The sequence below is a fragment of the Ricinus communis genome, chromosome 10, assembly GCF_019578655.1.
Source record: "Ricinus communis isolate WT05 ecotype wild-type chromosome 10, ASM1957865v1, whole genome shotgun sequence".
Taxonomy (NCBI): domain Eukaryota; kingdom Viridiplantae; phylum Streptophyta; class Magnoliopsida; order Malpighiales; family Euphorbiaceae; genus Ricinus; species Ricinus communis.
Window position 1 is genome coordinate 12,976,087 of NC_063265.1, and position 18,508 is coordinate 12,994,594.

The following is an 18,508-nucleotide window of genomic DNA, read 5'->3' on the forward strand; positions in this document are numbered from 1 at the left end:
AACAATGGATTGCCAACTATTAACAAAGGAATTAATTGAAAATTTACTGTCATAAATTTGGTATTAGGGCAGAAAATCTTAATTTTGAAGACCAAATGTGAGTTTGCTTCAGCACTATTGAATATTGTCCATATGCTCTTCCCACGTATAGAATATTAATTAACTCTTAGCATATATATATATATATACACACTCACATATATTACCAATGCTTCTTATAAAAGAAATTCCTTATCTCTTGCCTTTTTAGCTTGGCCCACCATATCTGTAAAAAATGCATGCTCAGTCGCACATGTCAAAGAGACAACTTCTTTTGATGTATAGTTTTGCCTATAGTATATTGTCATTATGGCCTGGCCAGTCATTGATAGGGCAAAGGAAAAATGCACACAGCAACTACCACCACACATCTTCCTTATCATCTTTCACCAGCAGAGAACAAACCCACTTCCAAACTAACCCAGAAAACAATCCTAGACCTCCTAAACTCCAAATGCAATGCTTCGTTTCAATATCTCAAGCAAATCCATGCTGTGATATTAAGGAGTGGCCACTTTGAAGACCATTATGTATCTGGTACCTTACTCAAATGTTATGCCAATCCTCATTTTAAAAACATTGACTTGGCCTTTACAGTTTTTGATCATGTCCCGAAGCCTAATGTTTTTGTGTATAACATTATTATTAAGGCTTGCTTAGACAATGATGAACCATTTAAGGCTATATGTTTTTACTACAAGATGGTGGCTGCAAATGCTAGGCCTAATAAGTTTACTTATCCGTCACTGTTGAAGGCTTGTGGGGTTGCAACAGCAGCTAAAGAAGGCGTGCAATTGCATGGTCATGTGATTAAACAAGGGCTTACTGGAGATGTGCATATAAGAAGTGCTGGGATTCAAATGTATGCAACTTTGGGTCACATGGCAGCAGCAAGGAGAATGTTAGATGAGGATGGAGAATCAGATGTTATTTGTTTCAATGCAATGATTGATGGGTATTATAAGTTTGGAGATGTAGATTCAGCTAAAGAATTGTTTGAAAAAATGGAGGATAGAAGTGTTGGTTCTTGGAATGTAATGGTGTCTGGTTTGGCTAAAAATGGGATGGTTAAAGAAGCAAGGGAGTTGTTTAATGATATGAGAGAAAAGGATGAGATTTCTTGGAGTAGTATGATTGATGGTTATATAAAAGGTGGGAATTATAAGGAGGCATTAGAAGTATTTAATGTAATGCAAGAAGAGAAAATTAGGCCAAAGAAATTTGTTTTGTCAAGTGTGCTGGCTGCTTGTGCTAACCTGGGTGCTCTTGATCAAGGAAGATGGATTCATGCATATGTTAAGAAGAATCCTATGTATTTGGATGCAGTCTTAGGCACTGCTTTAGTAGATATGTATGCGAAATGTGGGCGGCTTGACATGGCTTGGGATGTTTTTGAGACAATGAAAGAGAAAGAAGTCTTCACTTGGAATGCCATGATTTGTGGGCTAGCTATGCATGGTAGAGCAGAAGATGCAATTAAGCTTTTTCTCAAGATGCAAAAGGAGAAGGTTAGGTCGAACGAGATAACCTTTGTAGGTCTATTGAATGCTTGTGCACATAAAGGAATGGTAGATGAAGGTCTAAACATATTGGATTCTATGGAGAAAGAGTACGATATTGTCCCTCAGATGGAGCACTATGGTTGTGTTGTCGATCTCCTGGGAAGAGCAGGGCTATTGGCAGACGCAGAGGAGTTTATATTTTCAATGCCAATTGAACCAAATGCTGCTGTTTGGGGAGCACTATTAGGTGCTTGTAGAATACATGGAAATGCAGAATTAGGTGAAAGAGTAGGGAAGATTTTGCTCCAATTAGAGCCTCAAAATAGCGGTCGGTATGCATTATTATCAAACATCTATGCAAAGGCTGGAAGATGGGATGACGCTGCAAACGTGAGGAAACTCATGAAGGAAAGAGGAGTCAAGACCACTCCTGGAACTAGCATGATTGATTTAGGTGGTGTTATTCATGAATTTAAAATGGGCGACGGTTCGCACCCAAATATGAAGGAAATCTACTTGATGCTGAAAAATATGATTCAGAAGCTTGAGATGGTAGGCTATTCGCCCAATACTTCTCAGGTTTTGTTTGATATTGAAGAGGAAGAGAAGGAAACTGCACTTCATTACCATAGTGAAAAGCTCGCAATTGCTTTTGGATTGATCAGCACAAATCCAGGAACGACAATCCGCATCGTGAAGAATCTAAGGATGTGTGAAGACTGCCATTCTGCTGTCAAGCTTATCTCTCAAGTGTACAGTAGAGAAATTATTGTGAGGGATCGTGCTCGTTACCATCATTTCAGGAATGGAACATGTTCTTGCAAGGAGTTCTGGTGATTCCTGGAAGTAGAAGGGAACTAAGACTGTCGATGCAGGAGGAAGGCATACTGATAACAAAGTTTTACTTCAATGAGTAAAGAAGAATCTGTCTTGAATAAATTCCATTCTCCTACAGGATGTTTAGAGAAGATGTTGACGTCAAGAGCTTATTCAAGAAACCTGAAGTTTTGACATCTTGATATGCCAGACTTGAAAAAAGAACTAGCTCTAGTACAAGCCAGAAAAAGCAGGAAATTGCAGCAGTATGCAGGTGTAATATTCTGCAGTTAAGGAAACTGCATATTGCTCCAACTTGCAAGTATCAAATAGAACAAGTTTAGCTAATCTCTTTTTGTCTAGGGTTCCAAATTTTCTTGAAATACAGCACCAATTAACATAAGCAGATTTAAATCTTGTTGCTTATCTAATGTTTTATCAGGTAGGAGAACATAATTCCGAATTGACACTAGAATGGTACTATCAATCTTGAAATTACAATTAATACTAAAGAAGCATACCAGTAATGACCTTAATCTATGGTTAAATACTATGTATCTCATGTAATTTAGTTTAATATATGACTCAGTCATTGCATTTTTTATATTATATTAAAATTTTCTTAAATTTTAATAAAACTAATCGCCGTTTCCTTCCGTGTTACTCGAAAGATTAGACTGACAATACAATATTATATTTTGATCTTTAAATTTATTATCAAATATCAAATTTGTCCAAAATTAATTTTATTATCAAATTATAGTAGAATCTTATTTTTAATACAAATTAATTTTACTGTCTAATTAAAATAATAAATTTTACTTATTTATATCTTTTATTTTTTTTGGTATAATCTAATTCTAAGAAAATTTAAATACATTAAAAATAGTTATTTATTATTTAGTATTATTAAATTACTATATAGTTAATTTTAAATTTTTAAATAAAATAAATAATTACAAGTTATTATTTTTACTAGACACTATACTAAACTATATTGAAAATAAAAATTTTACTCATATTAATTTCATTTGAATAGTTGATAAAAAGTTTTATTTTTAATATACAAAATTAACATGATCTCTTCATTGATAGTGAATTTGTCAACTTAGTGTTTAGATTATTTCACTAGATTAATACATGATTATTTAAATTTAATTTTTATTTTTTATATAGTTTAACTATAATATATAATAAAAATATCAATAGAATGATATTTTTTAATTAGAAATATTTATTTTATATTAATAATTAAAATTAAATTATATAGTAATTTAATAATATTATTATAAATATAAGTAGTTTTAAAATATTTTAATCATTTTAATTAAAACGTATTAAAAAATAGAGCAAGAAAAAAATATTAAATTTATTATTTTAATTAGACACTAAAACTAACTTGTGATCAAAATAAGATTTACTCTAATTTAATAATAAAATTAAGTTTAAACAAAATTTAATATTTGATAATAAATTTAAAGATCAAATTGTAATATTAAATTAACAGTTTAATCTTTCGACTGATATGGGAATCTAGTTTCATTAAAACTCAAAAAAAAATTAATATAAAATAAATACAAAAACTGCATCATATATTAGATTAAACTATAGGGTAAATTGTATTTAACCCTTTAATCTAATTACACTGTTGAGCATAATTGCAAAGAAGCATAGAGGCCACACAACCGTGACCAAGTACCATACACAGCATGAGTTACAGAAGTAAATCAAGAATTTTCTTAATGGAGTTTTGACATAGCTTTTTATAACAATTCACAAAAACAAATTTGAGAATAATTGGTTTACTGTGAGTATATTACACTTAAATAGATAAAGAAATAAATGATAACTGATGGATATTATGTTACAATTGAATAATAATAAAATTAATGCTATATATATATATAGTTATAATCATTTATTTTTGTTACTAATCTATTAATAGAATGTAATATACTCAAGAGTGTATAAGAATTTTCTTATAATATTTATACATATGTTAAAAATTGGATATTGGTAATAAATTCTTATTGGGTTTGAATCAATATGTTCACTAAATAAGCTCCAGAATGTACACCATACACCATAAAAACAGAAATTTAGAGGAAAAACAAAAAAAGAGTGGTCACCAAGTGGATAAAGTATGGACTAATTTCGAGCCTTGAGTCCCAACCAAACTGAAAAATCAACCAATTTCTCCACCACTAAAAAATTAAAAAATCACACAAGAAAAGGCAACTAAACCAATCCGAATCCCAGAACAACAGTCACTTAGCAAACTACGAAGCAGAAAAACTTGTCCTAACAGCAGCTCCATAGAACCAGACATTCCAGCACGTCATTCTAACACTATAATCACTCCAACCATAAAAAGCCCACAACGTTTTAGGGGCCATGAAGCTGCTATCTCCTCCTCCTTCTTTATCTCGCCCCACTTCTCTGTTCTTCTTCTTCACTACCAATCCAAAAGGTACAAAACCCATCTCCAGTTCAGTTCAACTCTTCCAATATAGATCAAAAAACTTAACTTTTACTCAAAGAATGGATGTTAAGGCATGTGTAAAGGTAGAGCAAAAGAAAGGTGTTGCAGAAGTAGAAGAAACTAAGTGGAGAAAGGTTTCAGCTGTGCTTTTTGACATGGATGGAGTGTTATGCAACAGTGAAGAGCCGTCTAGATTGGCTGCTGTTGATGTTTTTGCTGAAATGGGAGTTGATGTTACAGTTGAGGATTTTGTGCCTTTCATGGGAACAGGTAAAATTGGTGTCCAAGTTGGTTTTTTTTTTTTTTTTCGTGTGTGTATTAAATATAGTAAATTGGTATTTGATGTCGTAAAATATTGAATTTGATAGAAAGTTATTGTATTTGCTAATTTCTTTTCTTTTTGATTAATGTATTAGGTGAAGCAAACTTCTTAGGAGGTGTAGCTAATGTTAAGGGCGTTCAGGGATTTAATACTGATGCAGCAAAAAAGAGGTTCTTTGAGATATATCTTGAAAAGGTAAATTTTTAATCAGTGTCTAATCTGTAATGTAATATTTATTTACCACAATCACAATAACTTAGTCTTCTCGAATCTTGCAGTATGCAAAACCAAACTCGGGAATAGGATTCCCAGGTGCCCTTGAACTCATAACCCAGGTAATGCAGCCCATTGGTTTAATTTGCGATTCACTTAATCACTGTAGCAACATCAAGCAGTTACTATTACTTATATAGTGGGTCTGGTCAACAGTGCAAAGAGAAAGGTCTCAAAGTTGCTGTTGCCTCCAGTGCCGACCGGATCAAAGTTGATGCAAATTTAGCAGCTGCTGGTTTGCCATTGTCCATGTAAGTCAATCTGCTCATAACTTACGGTCGAAGCAATTGTAGACTACAGCAAGAATTTGCCTCTTGAAAAGTCAACAGTGGTACTTTTTTCCTTAAAATATTGGTCTATTGCTCTCGTGATTAGCTTCAGTTGAATCTAATGTTATCTTGTTATGATTTTTGCAAGAATCCCAAAATCCTAGGAGGGAGTTGCATGCATGAAACACACATGTATATAATTTATGTTGGAAAATGTTGCTACATATATCAATTTGAATGTTGAATGCTGATCAGAGTCTAGAATAAATTCAAGTCAAAAGTACTTGCAAGTGAGGGACTTAATGATGTTAGGGTGGTCTATATGGTACTTTCTACATCAAAATCAGATTTGTCCAAAAACTAAGGTCTATATATTTATTGTCCAAACTACAGATATCTGTGAAATGATTGTATCTTTCACCAGCTGTTATTGGAATACTTCTATTCTTATTACTTTTTTAGCCTCTTTTTATCAGGTTTGATGCTATTGTGTCAGCAGATGCTTTTGAGAATTTGAAACCAGCTCCTGACATTTTCTTGGCTGCATCAAAGATCTTGGAGGTGCCCCCTAGTGAGGTATAATATTTGGGTTTGCCATTTTATTCTCTTTAATAAGTTGCTGAAATTTTGACCCAAAAGCACTTATTGTAAATGATTGAAATCATGAAAGCAGCTGCAAAACTTTCTAGTTTCTTTCTTTTTCTCTGAAAGAGAAATTAGTGCATAGATTAGTGCTGCAGAGTATATTATTTGCTGACTGCTATGGAGGCATATTATTGAGAGAATACTGAGAATTTTGTCTTTGTCAGCTGTGTTTTTCAAAAGTTGTACATGCACTCGTTGAAAATCTTTTGCACAGGCTTTTTCCAAGGTTGCTTCTTTATGTAGTTAGTATATGCTATTCTAATTTATTTTGCCTGTGAAAGAGATTTTCTAAATCATCTTGTGGCTGTAAAGCTAGTGAATTCTGTCAGCTGAACTTCAGTTTCTCTATTCTTTTTGTTGGTTCATTATAGGGAATTGCTCTCAAGTCAGTTGAATATTTTCCCTGTGGTTCATTCTATAAAATATTGATTATGTTATTACATGCTTGTCATATCGTTGACATGTTTTGCTATTTTTCCAGTGCATTGTTATTGAAGATGCACTAGCTGGAGTACAAGCTGCACAAGCTGCACAGATGAGGTGAATAATGAACTTACTAATAACATGTGCTTTTGGTTTCATCAGAATATCTGTGGTAATAAATTCTTTCAGACTAAAAGTGGAAACAGTTTGCAAGAATGTCTGGACACTGAAAAGACTATGTCGGATTTCTTTTCTACTTTGCTAATGCCTGCACTTTCTGTAAGGTGCTCACTTCTCTGTTCCGTTGATTACTAATCAACCACATTATTTGCTTCTTGTAGATGCATAGCTGTGAAAACTACATTGTCAGAAGAGACACTAAGCAATGCAAGCCCATCCCTTATCAGAAATGACATAGGAAGTGTTTCACTTGATGATATTCTCAGCGGTGGATCTGATGGCTATAGTATGTAGTCCTGAAGATGTCACTTTGTACCATCAATAATGTGGATGATGAGTTGCTTTCGCTACACATTAAAAGAATTATACAATTTTCGTTATTTCTGTAACGGATTTCCTCTGTATTGAAATTTTTTTCTCCAATAAAACTTGCCTTGTAAACTATCAAATGCTTTTATAATTGTTAATTTAAACTTTTCTTTAGATGGCAAACAAGTTACATCTTTATTATTCTCCTAGCAGTGCTTGTCCTGGTTAGTACTCAAGACTGTTTTTATTTTGGCGCAACGGAATCTAATAAAGATATGCCATTGCAGATGAGAAGATGCAGGGACCTCAGGTTCTGCATACTTCTGAACCGACTTCGGCAGCAATGCTCGAAGAAAGACCAGATAATGGGTCATTTCCTAACAACATTGCTACCAATGACTCAGTTGGGGGGTAAGCTAGGTTCTTTCTCTTTAAAACTTTAATTGACCCATGTTTGTTAACCATTTCTTCCCCCCCTTCTATAATCTACAGGTCATTCTACGCATTCTCTTTCGAACATATATGCATCAGAACTATGATAAACACCCACCCCCCAATATATAAAATTAAAGAAAAAAAAAAAAAGAAAAGAAAAAGAAGAGAACAAAACAAGAAGTTTAGGCAGTCTTGTGGCGTATGTTATTACAATATAGGGTCCTGTCAATTAGTGAATCAGACAATATGCTGGGTACTTCTAATGTGCGGATTAAGTATCCTGCAGTATGCTCAATACAAACTCGGATTCTGTTTGTTTTTTTTTTTCCATGAATAAAAATTCAGCTACAGTTCTGGCATTCTCCAGAATGGCAAAAGGGCTTCAGTTATAACTTTTGGATGCTATTGTCAAGCAAACTATTTCATTTTTCTCTGGAAATAGTTAAAACTGAATCTAATGTGTATAAAATACACAATTATGATGGTATCTTTTTGACAAAGAAAATAAAGCCTTGATAACTACGTCAGGTTGCAGAAATAATTTGTGGACAGGTTGCAGGCTTCTCGGCGCAATATATTGAGATATGGAAGTTTGGGAATTGCTCTGTCATGTCTGTTCTTCACCATCTCAAACTGGAAGGTAATTTTAAACAAAAGAATAGTGGGTGTTTGCATAACTGTTGGATTCTTGTTATACTAAATTTGAACATCGTTACATCTTCTCATATGCATACATGTTTGCATTTCTAGGCAATGCAATATGCATCCCCTCAAGCTATATGGAATTTGTTGTTTAGGGTTAATAAGCTGGATTTTGAGAAAAATGAAAATACAGGTATATGTCATATTATACATTGTTTGGCCGTGCTCTGTAATTTCTTCTGTTCTGTTCCTTTTTCTCTTTTACATATTTATTTACATATTACTTTATTGTTCAATACTTTGAGAAGCCTTTTACTTTTCGAAGTCAGTGGTCATTTTGATTCTAGTTATAACGGGTTATGATTATTAACAACTCACTGGTATATGGTCATTATAGGTAAATCACAGTCAAGAGTCCAACAGTTCGTAAATTATATATCTGATCTAGAAACCAGGTATGTAAGATTTGTCCTTCTTACCGCTTTTGATACATTTACACTAAGGTTCAATTCTTATCTGCATCAAATTGTTTTCCATGATATTTTCAATCTCCAAAATTTGTGTTTGACCTGTTCTGACGTGCATTGTCTTTTGTTGTGTCAGGGAAACTGCTCGCATTGTGCCAGAATTTCCAGCTAAACTTGATTGGCTAAATACAGCTCCACTTCAATTTCGCAGGGCAAGTTTTACTAACTCAGATTTCTGTTGTGAGCTGTGGGCATTACAGTCATCGACATGTACTACTTGATTTTTAGGATAACGTATATCATTCCAAGTCATGTTTTTAACATGCATTGGCTCTTTCGCTTAGCAGACCATCTATCAAGCAAGAGAAATTTGTTATAGAGTTTACTGCAATTTTCCTCTTAGTGGGATTTCTATATAATCACTACATGTGATATGGCTTTTAGATTTAGACTATTTCAGTTTATTTGTGCAGGAGTTGAAAGGTAAAGTGGTTATTCTGGATTTTTGGACCTACTGTTGCATAAATTGTATGCATGTGTTGCCAGATCTAGAGTTTCTGGAGAAAAAATACAAAGATATGCCGGTAAGCCCCTCTTCTTCCCATTCAGATATCATTGGCTGTTGCAGATTTTCATTATTGGATTTGACCTTCACTCAACTCAGCTAAGCCTCAATTCCTTATTAGTCGGGTTCCAAGATGCCCATCATCATAGCACCAAATTCGCCAAGATGCTCATGAGGCACTGTTACGGTCCTGTGTTTGGGATTGTGTTATGGGTCTACGATTCACCATGGGATCGAAAACGGGTGAAGAGTGTTTGTTGGAATATTTACCTTTACGACCTATATTGAATTACACTTAAGGGCTCATTAAAGAGAACCTGACTAATAAGGAATTGAGACTTAGTTCCTGCATTTGGGATTGGGTTATGGGTCTACGATTCACCACGGGATCGAAAACGGGTGAAGAGTGTTTGTTTGAATATCTACCTTTACGACCTATCTTGAATTACACTTAAGGGCTCATTATGACCTATATCTATGAACTTTAGGAGTTCACAATCTTGAAGAAATTTCTGCTCTCCTTTATTCCATAAGAAAATAACGCTTAAGTAGTTACAAGAGAGGGTAGGCTAGCCTCTAACCCTTAAACCCTACTTGCCATAATTAAGAACAAACAATTAAGGAAAACTTATATAAGGAGATCCTAAGATTTTCCTATAATAACTAAATAGGAAATTAACTAGCAAAATATTAAGAAAGGCAATTAAGGAAAACTTAATGATCCTAAGAATCACCTATAATAGCTAAATAGGAAATTAATTAGTAAAACATTGGAATACTGTAACAGGCACAAAAATCACTTATATTGGAGTTGGTTAAGGACACAACAAAAAGAAAGAAGTGCATGAAAATATAAAATGGGACCAAAAGAAAGCCAAAAGTCTACAAATTGTTGCCAAAGTTTTTCATTATGATGCTTTCATTGTGCCTTGACACCATGTCAACACTTTCTCTGTGTTTTTTATATCTTATTAACAAAGTATTCAAAATGATTCCATATGATGCTTTTTATGTGGTAATATTTTTACAGTTCACTGTTGTGGGGGTACATTCAGCTAAATTTGACAATGAGAAAGATTTAGAAGCAATTCGCAATGCCGTTTTACGCTACAATATCTCTCACCCAGTAAGTCAAATTCTAGAAGTACAAAGCATAGTCTCCATCTATCTTAACAAACTATGGGCATTAGACAAGAAGATGCATCTCCATACACTTGCTTAATTGAAGGGAAAAAAATGGATCCTTCACTTATTCAGCACAGAAGAACTAGAGCTGAAGTTTTGTAAGCTATCATTCAGGCTGTGGATTTGATTTTTCTCTACTATGATTGATAGTCTTACTTATGGGGGCTACATGGTTCTAAGGTTTATGTCTAAGGTCTAGTTCTCTAAAGAGAATATCCAACCAACTGGGGAAAAGCATCATTTTTGGTATCATATATAATTCAAAAACACATGTTTAAAGTAGGCCAATTGTGTTTTTTGTTTAAGCATTATGTTATGTATTTTAACTTGCTTCTTCAATTGACTAATCGAACATTACCATAGTGTTTAATCTTACTCCAGCCTCTTATCAGTATAGGTTGTCAATGACGGAGATATGTATTTGTGGCGTGAACTAGGTATCAGTTCATGGCCAACATTTGCCCTTGTTGGACCAAATGGTAAGCTTCTCGCTCAAATATCGGGAGAAGGCCACCGAAAGGTACTCATGAGCAGATTTGAATTTAACTTGAAATTCATTATGTAATTTTCATTTACACAGTTTGTTTAGCATATTTAAACATCACCATGCATGTGTATGCTTTTGTTTTTTCATCACATTCAAAAGACTTGCATATAGAGATTTCAGGATTATGAATTTCAGTCTTTTTTTACCTGATTTATAGTTGTCCTTCAGCATTTGGATAACTTAGAATTGGCTGGAGACAAAATATTTGCTTACATCAAACCTTGCCTACGTTATTACTGTTTTGAAATCTTAATTGTTAGAATAATTTTATCAAGGACTATTAGTATGAATAGAATGCAGGACTAAGACCATGTGGAGGAAAATAATAAAAAAATTCCAAGAGCTGCAAAAGCTTAAGGAACAAATTCCACTTACATGAAAAACTTATGTAATGACCTAATTGGACAAAATTGTCAGTGTAAACCGAGCGGAACCAACAATTTTCTGTGTCATATTGTCTTGGGCTAAACCCTGTTTTAATTTTGCTGAGCCTTTTACCTTTAATGAGGTCTTTGAAGCAAAATAAAACTAGCAAGTTAGTCTCATGGAATCATATTTATAATTTATTACTGCCACCATTTCATGTCAACAGCATAGCATTTTAGCGGCTATCATTTTACAGATGGATTGATTTGGGGTTATGAATTAACATGTAAACATCATGACATGAAAAGTACTGGTGCAATTTAATTAGTTCGTGGACTGTTTGTCTGTGTTTTCCGTTCTTCTATTATCATGTCGGCGAATATAAACCCCACATGGGAGAAGTATAAGAATATGAGGTGGAATATATGTGGAGTAGATTGGGACTTAGCACATGCCAATTGGTTTTGTGCAATGTGAGGTTCCAACCCCACTTATATGGCCACTTAAATCATTTGGGCCAGCACTCCCAAGGCCCATGAGTTTCTATATATCGTATTACTGGATGGTGGATTTATATACCAAGTTTTAGACTTCTTTGTGGCAGTGTTATCTTTGCCAGTCTGCATCTGATACTTATTTTATGCCATAATTTCTTATTCTTAATCGGTAACAATCAAGAAAGTAGAAAGTCATTGTTTTGCCTTCTCATTTTAGGATCTTGATGAGCTGGTGGAGGCGGCTCTTTTGTATTATGGTGGGAAGAAAATCCTAGACAGCACATCAATTCCCTTGAGTTTGGAGAAAGATAATGATCCTCGATTAGTTACCTCTCCTTTGAAATTTCCTGGAAAGTTGGCAATTGATGTGCTTAACAAGCGGCTGTTCATTTCAGATAGTAACCATAACCGCATTGTAAGTTTGCTCTCTCTTTGACATCCACACACCACTGAAAAAAAAAAAAAAAAGGAAAAACTGCACTTAAGATTTGTGATGTCTGTTAAACTGCAAGCATAAATAACATCTTCATTTATTGATCATAACCTGAGCAGCAAGCAATCACCAGAAAATTATCTTTGATTCTTGAACTTTTGTAATATGAAGTTTACGAGTATGTGGATCATCCACATCTCAACTGACATTACTTCTCAAACTTAGGTGGTCACTGATCTAGATGGAAACTTTATTGTCCAAATTGGGAGCACTGGAGAAGAAGGTTTACGTGATGGTCCCTTTGATGAAGCCACCTTTAATCGCCCTCAGGTGAGGATTTAAAAATAAATTTGTTTCTATATAAATATATCATAAATGAAGTATTGGTTACTACTTTCCTGTACATGCATTCTGAGGTCTGCTATTTGATGTTTGAGTTTCATTTCTGAATGTATTTTCATAATATTGTCTTTATGTGCTTCTCCAGGGCCTGGCTTATAATGCAAAGAAAAATCTCCTGTATGTTGCTGATACTGAAAACCATGCTTTGAGGTATGCAGCAAGGATGTCAGTTTTTATGACATGAAATTATAAAAGAAAAACACCTGAAAACCTATCAACATGAACGTCAGTTTTTATTATTTTGGATTTTCATTTTAAAAACCTAAATAATCGTAATAATTTTGCGCAAATAATAGTTCAATGGATGTAATCTTTAAAAAATAAATTAAAACAATAGTTAAGAAAATGAAAAATAAAGGAAAATGAGCTGGTTTGGATAGAGTCTTGATTGGGTCCACCAATTAGTAGGTATGAGAGAATTAATGTTGAATCCACAATACCCTCATGGTATTACTTCGCTGTGCGTCATCCCTGGTTTCATCAGCTTTAACCAAAATGGGTTTGAAATTACCAAACCAATTAAGGCATCAGTCCTGTTTTTATCGGTTGAACTGGCTGGATTGGTGGATTTGAAAGCACAGCTGAAAACTAATTGGCAGTCAAAATGATGCATGCATTCTAATTAATTTCCCATATCTTTCAAACCATAATTAACTCATAAATTTTGAACTTGTATTGGTACTCTCATCTTGCTGTAATGTTCACAATATTCAATTGTTCCTTTATAGGGAGATCGATTTTGTCAATGAAATGGTGCGGACTCTTGCTGGAAATGGAACCAAAGGTTCTGACTATGTAGGGGGACAAAAAGGGACTATCCAGGCAAGACAGAGACATATGACTTCACATTGATATTTAAAATCATTTAAATGTCACTGATTAGTTTCTATTTGAAATGAATAAATATTCTTAATTCATTTTTGATGACTGTGATCTCTCGTGTATCTTTATTCAAAATCTAAAATTGACATCTTCTCTTTCAGGTTCTCAACTCTCCGTGGGATGTCTGCTTTGAACCTGTCAATGAGAAAGTTTATATTGCAATGGCTGGCCAGCATCAAATATGGGAACACAATAATGCGGATGGAGTTACTAGAGCTTTCAGTGGTGATGGTTATGAAAGAAACTTAAATGGTTCAAGGTGTGATAATTGTTTACCTTGTTGATTATGTTCGATCCAAGTTTTACATGGTTCAGAATTTCTTAAGTAGATTCATTTTGTATGGTTTAATCTTTTGTTAATCAAAATTTCTATTTCTTATAACATTTTTCGTACTCTGACATTATCTTTATCATGTCATATTGGATAGCTCCACTAGCACATCATTTGCACAACCGTCTGGAATTTCACTGTCTCCTGGTAAAGTTTTGGATTATTTTGACATATTCTATACTGCCAATGACATTTAGTAATTACTTTTTAACCATTCAAATCTCATGATGAATGATTTTCTTGATCATAGATTTGAAGGAGGTATATATTGCTGATAGTGAAAGTAGCTCTATTCGAGTGCTTGATCTGACAACAGGAGGATCAAGGCTGCTAGCTGGTGGTGATCCAATTTTCTCTGACAACTTGTTTAAGGTAATTAACTTTCAAACTAATGAATCATTTCTATTATGAAATGATAGTTTAATTTCGGACACACTTAGAAAGCTAATAATGAAGATTTTAATGTTTATTGCTTAGAAAGATCTACTATTTTGCCCCTAATTGTCTTCAATTTATCCCTCTATTTAATTTTGCAGTTTGGAGACCATGATGGAATAGGATCTGAAGTACTGCTTCAACACCCACTGGGTGTATTATGTGCAAAGAATGGTCAAATATATGTAGCTGACAGCTATAATCACAAGGTAATTTCATTGCAACTGAAAATACCCCAGATTTTAACTGCTATAATTTGCTACATGCATAGTGTATCTGTTCCATTACCAATAATTTGGTCTTAAATTATCGCATTTGGAGAAATAGACAACATGTCTTTTTTGGTGGGGCTGAAATGATAGACCTATGTGATAAGGTGTAGTTCTTCATCCTCATAAAAAGATTTGAGACATCCAAGTTGGAACCTTATATTCTGACCACTAGACTGTCCCCTCAGATTCATGATTCATTTTTTATCCGAATACCAAGTATATGTTGTAGGTGGCAATCTTCAAAAGCAATCTGCATTCATGGTAATGCTATAACTATCCAGGCACTCCTTTTATTAAGGCTCCGAAAATGACAAAAATTGGTTTTGTTAGCAAGAAATTAGAACTCTGTCAATGTTATCGACCCATTACTTCAAGGTCTTTCATGAGGTTAGATTCCACGAATAAGGCTAATGAATGTTCTGTTTTGTACAATATTCAAGAACCTTCTTTTTGCGTGTATTGGATTTTCAGTATAATTTCAATGGTGCTATTTTTATTACAAACAAAGAAAAGAGAATCATTGTTTTTAACAATCTCAGATCAAGAAGCTAGATCCAGCAACTAAAAGAGTGAGTACAATAGCAGGAACAGGGAAAGCTGGTTTCAAGGATGGAAAGGCACTGGCTGCTCAGGTTAGAAAATATCTCAGAAGATGTTGCATTCTATGGATAGTAATCATATAGAACTTGTTGTCCTTTGTAGGAAGCTCAAGTGCCTCTTGGCACTGTTAATTGAAAAAATTACCCGTCCTTGAAAGCTTAAATTACTCTCCAGCTTATAAAGAGAGTAACTTTTTTTATTGGACAATTTATCTGGCAATTTATTGCTGCTTTCACCCAGTTGCCTAATATATCAAATTCAATGCTCATTTATGTTCTGCAGCTTTCAGAGCCATCTGGAATTATTGAGGCTGAAAATGGTAATTTTCTTTCCTATCATATGCAATAATCAATTCTTTACGAAGATGAGATTTGAAATGTGTTCAAATTTCCTTTGTCATTGCCCAACATTTGTTAAATGGTAGAACTGAGTTGTACCAAGTTACCTTCTTTTCTTGGTTAATTCTCAGGTAGACTTATAATAGCTGATACAAACAACAGCATCATCAGGTATTTGGACTTGAACAAGGAAGAAGCTGAACTTCGGACTTTGGAGCTAAAAGGAGTTCAGCCTACTGCACCAAAATCCAAATCCTTGAAACGTCTTAGGAGACGATCATCAGCTGACGTGCAGACAATTAAAATTGATGGTGGTTCATCTAAGGAGGGAGACCTTTGTCTCAAAATATCATTACCTGAGGAGTACCATTTCTCAAAGGTCATGCAGAGCCCTATCTCTTGAATATTGTCTTATAATAAGCTGAATCTACTGCTCACATTATTAGTGGTGTAATCCTTTTTTAATTTTCTAATTCTGCCATGTTAAATTCTCTCTTTTGGGAATGAAATGCAGGAAGCACGCAGCAAATTTATTGTTGAAACAGAGCCTGAAAATGCAGTTTTGATTGATCCCTCAGACGGATACCTTAGTCCAGAAGGAACTGCAATCCTTCATTTCAGGAGATCCTCTGCCTCAGCTTCAACAGGGAGGATAAATTGCAAGGTATACTATCTTTTGCTTTGTGCCCTACAGCTTGAATGCAGAAAGACAACTCACATCCAATTTGTTCTGCATCAGAAAATTTATTTTCAGAGACTGCATTTTGCTTCAAAAATCCTTCTATTTTCATGTTATAACCTTACAGTGAAATCTGAAAGAGTACCTCGTAAATTTTTTACATTTACAAAAAGAAATTTCTTCTCAATTGACCAGCGTTGAAGAACTTTTTTATACAAGTATTTCTCATCTATTCAGGAAATTAAACACTCACCTAAAATTTCAATTGAGAAATGCAGAGCCATATGCTTGTTCTACATCTGTGCCTTGTAGTGTCAGACATCGGGCACCTTAGGTGGTTGTAGAGATCTCCTTTCTTAAAAAAAACTGTCATTACTCAATTTGGTTTGTATTTTACAGGTCTACTATTGCAAAGAAGATGAGGTGTGTTTGTACGAATCACTACAGTTTGAAGTACCCTTTCAAGAAGTTCAAGACTCTATCCCATCAGAAATCACAGTTGCGTATGCTGTGAAGCCCAAAGCTTCAACAAACAGCTTGCAGCTACCTGTTAGTCGTTGATGGCCATGCCACATAATTACACTGTAAGATCCCTTGTATTTCTTTTTCCTTTTTACGACGAAGGAGAAATTATATAATAAACCTTCTACTCCATATTAGCATCATAGTAATACGAAGGAAATAGTATTCATTCAGAGTTGAAGATAACATCTGATTCTAAACATAACAAGTAAATCAAAATATCTCAGCTTTCTCTTTGATTTGTGTGTTCTCTTACTCTACTATATGCGATCACAAGTGTCTTGGATGCTCATTGCAGAAGGAAACAACATGTAAAGCAAACATTAAATTAAGTTTGAGATATGAACTCTGAAGCTATAATAGTTTAAGATGCATAAAAATAATAAAAAAAAAATAAAGCAGCAGATAAGCATGCAACTTATTCATAATCAGAATTATCTCAACTCACGACCTTAGTTTTGATAACCTTAATTATTTTTGTCTTCATGTAACAAGAATGATGTCTTTTACGGTTGTTTAAAAAGATTAAAACACCTATGTACTACTAATTCAAGGGGACAGGAAAAAGTCAACTTGCTCTGTTAGTTTGGATCATGAAGTATTATAAATTCTAAATCAGGTAGAGAGATAGCGTGTGTAGAAATCATTGAACTTGCATGTTTTGTCAGAAAACTCTAGTCTATCTTGGATTTGACATTTTCTTAAAATTTCCATTTGCTCGAACAACATGAGAAAACTATTGTTTGTAACAGGGAGACAGACGGGAAGAGGTCAACCCAAAATTCCACTTTCTTGCATCGCATAATCGGGTCTAAGCTACAACAAAGCATATGTGTTTTTACAAATACATGTCCATACTGTTTTGACTCAGATTTGTAAATCTCGTGGATACCTTTAGTAGTAGCTATTATAAGTGACAATCATCTATCGGTACAGCTATCGGTTTCTAAATAAACAGGCATATTTTAGAGCATGCCTTCCGGTGAAAAATTATTGGGTAACGTTAAAAGACACTTGAGGGTGGAGAAAAGCTTAATCCAATTAATACAAGTGTTAAAATGTGTCAAAATTATCATAAGTTAGTATTAGGCCACTTTCAACAGCTGGGGGAGGCTTTAGTTAAGCTCTTCACTTTATTAAGATTACTGTAATCATCATTATTGTGGTCGACATAAGTAACAGAATTGGTTGATTGATTGCATATCAAGGCATGCACTCGTGTGCATCACTTTGGCCTTCAATGATTACGAATTCCGAAAATTATCATTATATTATTGGTTTAATTGAAGGAAAGGGGACAGATTAGCACCCTACATTACATATATTGCAAAAGAAATTTATAATTAGTAGATGATACAAACAACCTTTGTTTAAGAAGCCTCTAAAGTGTTTATCTTTTTGCAAATAATATTCTATCATTTACGTATTCAAATCCACCTCTGCTGTGCGTTTTGGTTTTTGCTTAAAGAAGTTGCTAATCTCAAATTCCCTATCTGTTTAGTGATGTGATCTATCCATCTTTCGATGCACTTGTATAATTTAGCTCCAAGTTTGTTCTTTTGCTCTTATACTTCAAAACCATTGATTTTTATTTTAAGAAAAAAAAAAACAGCATGATTGGTATCTTTTATTGTAATAATTAAAGAGATT

The 18,508-nt window shown here is 34.0% G+C and overlaps 2 protein-coding genes across 3 annotated transcripts; both read left to right on the forward strand.

The window, feature by feature from the left end:
* Positions 1–336: 336 nt before the first annotated feature.
* Positions 337–2,760, forward strand: LOC8269832 (pentatricopeptide repeat-containing protein At5g66520). The gene has a single exon (XM_015714877.3). It carries the CDS (start codon positions 384–386, stop codon positions 2,376–2,378), a length of 1,995 nt encoding a protein of 664 aa, XP_015570363.2. The 5' UTR covers positions 337–383; the 3' UTR covers positions 2,379–2,760.
* Positions 2,761–4,417: 1,657 nt separating this feature from the next.
* Positions 4,418–17,831, forward strand: LOC8269834 (protein SUPPRESSOR OF QUENCHING 1, chloroplastic). 2 transcript variants are annotated; one of them, XM_015715160.3, is made up of 29 exons: positions 4,421–5,109; positions 5,256–5,356; positions 5,440–5,496; positions 5,591–5,685; positions 6,180–6,279; positions 6,830–6,888; positions 7,113–7,237; positions 7,548–7,671; positions 8,248–8,335; positions 8,446–8,530; positions 8,735–8,792; positions 8,941–9,016; positions 9,278–9,388; positions 10,400–10,495; positions 10,952–11,074; positions 12,182–12,379; positions 12,623–12,727; positions 12,885–12,949; positions 13,528–13,621; positions 13,783–13,940; positions 14,110–14,159; positions 14,263–14,384; positions 14,549–14,656; positions 15,259–15,351; positions 15,602–15,638; positions 15,789–16,036; positions 16,172–16,321; positions 16,736–16,920; positions 17,611–17,831. In XM_015715160.3, the coding sequence occupies exons 1-28, from the start codon at positions 4,752–4,754 to the stop codon at positions 16,895–16,897; spliced, it is 3,246 nt and encodes a 1,081-aa protein (XP_015570646.1). In that variant the 5' UTR covers positions 4,421–4,751; the 3' UTR covers positions 16,898–16,920; positions 17,611–17,831. The 2 variants fall into 2 exon arrangements, with proteins under 2 accessions (XP_015570647.1, XP_015570646.1); XM_015715161.3 differs by lacking the exons at positions 16,172–16,321; positions 16,736–16,920; positions 17,611–17,831 and having other exon boundaries at positions 4,418–5,109; positions 15,820–16,007.
* Positions 17,832–18,508: the final 677 nt, after the last annotated feature.